Genomic DNA, 2,500 nt, shown 5'->3' with positions numbered 1-2,500 from the left:
TCATTTTGGGAGCAGTGAAAGCTTTAAGGTAAAACGACGACAACAAACTATCAAAAGACAAAAACCAAAAACCAAAAAAAAAAGTTAAGGAAAACGACACTTGATTTGGCACCTGACTCGAACTTGACTCGAGACTCGAACTTGACTCGCGACTCGAACTTGACTCGGAAACACATGCAAATTTTAATAATTGAAGGAGGAACACGGAGAACAGGCGTGGGATGGAAGTACTCCCCGCTTCGCCAGAGGTTCTCAGTAATAGCTGTTTGTCGTCACTCCTTAACGCCTTCCCTCTATTGCAATCTTTGACTGTCTATAGCGACCAAAACATATATGAACGATAAGAACGATAGCGCTTGTTTAGAACTGTTGATAAGACTTCGCCGCGATCGCTTACAGTATCGCACCCAGGCTCTCTCCTTTTAGTCGTCGACTTCGGCTACAGTAAGACGCGTAATCACCTTCATTTCTTGTTGCGGCTTTTACAAGTGTTTGGTTGGAGATGTGGTACATTGGTAGGATTGTTGCTGCGAAAACCCATTTGACATTTATTTACGTAGCTGAAACCCAGCCCTCTTTCGATGAAGCTAAATAAAGCCTGAATTACACGTTTCTTTTGTTATCGTAATTTGTCTCTTTTCTGTATTTCTTAACCACGATCTGGAGAGCTGTATCCCCTGTAAAATTTGCTGTTTTCTAGTATCGCTGGAAGGAGGCGAAGGAACAACAAAAACAAGAAGTGCCAGGTGACACTGTCACGTGATGTCAAATGACCAATTGGCACACGCAGCGCAATGAATTATGATAAATGCACGGAGCGTATTGCAGTCCACAGAATATCTAAGGCATGATGTAATTTTTTGTATCTTCTGTACAAAAGGCGATAACAGATCAGAATGCGAAGCCTTTCTTTGTAACTTTTTTTTTTGCTTTTGGCGTCCTAAAACTGGCTGTGGAGCGGCGGTTTTTCTTTGTTAGTATGGTGGGCCAAAAGAATCGACTTCTTTTTCTTAAGAGATTTGTCTAAATGTACAAAATTTCCTTCAAAGGGTCAATTGCTAAATTTTAACGCATTTGGCAAGACAAGAAAATTCTCAGAACAATTCAAAAAGAGTCAGAAAACAAATCAACTTTTGTCAGAAAACAAGGAGTCGCATTCGATTGAAAAGAATAATATTTAGTTTTGCAGTTGGCTAATCGAAGATGTGCAAAACAAGTTAAGAGATTAACGAAGATTAGACGGTGAATTCTGCTTGGGTTGTATTTCGTGGTTTCCGTAGGATGGGCGAGATATTTTTCGAGGCGGTAACGTCACACTTTTAGCTCTTGTAAAGTAGGTTCAACGCGCAGGTCAAACAATTAAGTCACCGTCTTGGAAAGAAAGAACAACAAAAGAAGCATGCTTTTGTCAGCGTGAAACACATCCCTTTGATTTCGTGCAAGTTTTGCTCATCGAAGTGCAAATAGAGTTATCACCACAACCAGGGCCGAATTAAGGCGACCGCAATCTATGGCGCTGAGTGCGGATGAAACGGCTTCGGCGCCGCTGAACAACGCACATGGAAACTCTGCGAGAAAAGGCAGCCTTTTGTTAAGCATCTACGGTTATGCTCCATGCTACGGTAAGTTTGTGGCTTAAATTAAACGCTCGTGTCCATTAAAAGAACTTTCCAGCAGGGTTTTGTTCATGGAATGCTTGGTCATGGTATAAGCAAACACAGAGATCAACAAGAACAAGACGCATCGAATATGTTAATGGCAAGGTCATTAAATTATTACCTTAAATTTTAAACTGCCACTTTTGGCTGGTTTCCTTCTCCTGGATACTCTCTTGTTGATTTAAATGTGTTAGTTTGTATCTGCCGTGAAAAATTGGCGTTGTTTACGTACGCACATACACATTGAGTATTGGTTGCCAATTTCATGCATTTCATCGTTAAATTTAAGTTGAGGTTACCTTCGAGTTTCACGATTTACGTCTCATCTTGGGTTGCTTGTCTTCGTTTAGGCCAATTGGAAGACTCCTAAATTCAGATTTCATTTACAAGAGCTTTTAAGCTAATATAACTGAATCGGTGCTGTTGTTCTTCGCCATTCATGAGCCCGTGTAGTGTGAGACTTTTGTCTATTGGTATTTGATGAAGAGATCGACTTCGTGTAAAAGAAACTTTATTCTTGTTGTTAAGATAACAAAATAACAAACCGGGTTCACCTACTTATGTGTTCAAAGATTATGCCTTGACCCTTCTTTGAGTTCAGTCTGGTTTTCTTTGTTGTATTATATCAGAATTAACATTTCGTGACTTTGAAGTTTCAAGTCGTGATTTAATGGAAAACCACTTGTCACCGGCTATGTTAACGGAACATCACACCAAATACAATGTTGAGCCAGTTGATTCCATCGACTCGGAGTGAGAGTTATTAATGAATGATCTCCCTAGTTTTTTTTGTTGTATGCTACGTTGGCGCCTGACTTGTTTTTAGTGTAAGGAGTGCCCAT

The 2,500-nt window shown here is 40.1% G+C and overlaps 1 protein-coding gene and 1 long non-coding RNA gene across 2 annotated transcripts in view; one reads left to right on the top strand and one right to left on the bottom strand.

Moving 5' to 3' along the window:
- LOC138004020 (uncharacterized) overlaps positions 1-2,090 on the bottom strand; it is a 13,697-nt gene extending 11,607 nt beyond the window's left edge. Inside the window, exons 1-2 of the long non-coding RNA XR_011123721.1 lie at positions 1,958-2,090; positions 1,780-1,859 (exon numbers count right to left, since the gene is read on the bottom strand). This is a non-coding gene — a long non-coding RNA (uncharacterized lncRNA). The remainder of the gene's footprint in view (positions 1-1,779; positions 1,860-1,957) is intronic.
- The window catches only part of LOC138004018 (disks large homolog 5-like), a 36,483-nt gene continuing 35,210 nt past the window's right edge, over positions 1,228-2,500 (top strand). Inside the window, exon 1 of the mRNA XM_068850406.1 lies at positions 1,228-1,622. Within this exon, the coding sequence (XP_068706507.1) occupies positions 1,511-1,622 (112 nt within the window). The 5' untranslated portion in view covers positions 1,228-1,510. The remainder of the gene's footprint in view (positions 1,623-2,500) is intronic.

This window comes from Montipora foliosa, chromosome 5 (genome assembly GCF_036669935.1).
Source record: "Montipora foliosa isolate CH-2021 chromosome 5, ASM3666993v2, whole genome shotgun sequence".
Lineage (NCBI taxonomy): Eukaryota > Metazoa > Cnidaria > Anthozoa > Scleractinia > Acroporidae > Montipora > Montipora foliosa.
This window is presented reverse-complemented; position numbering and strand designations above follow the sequence as displayed.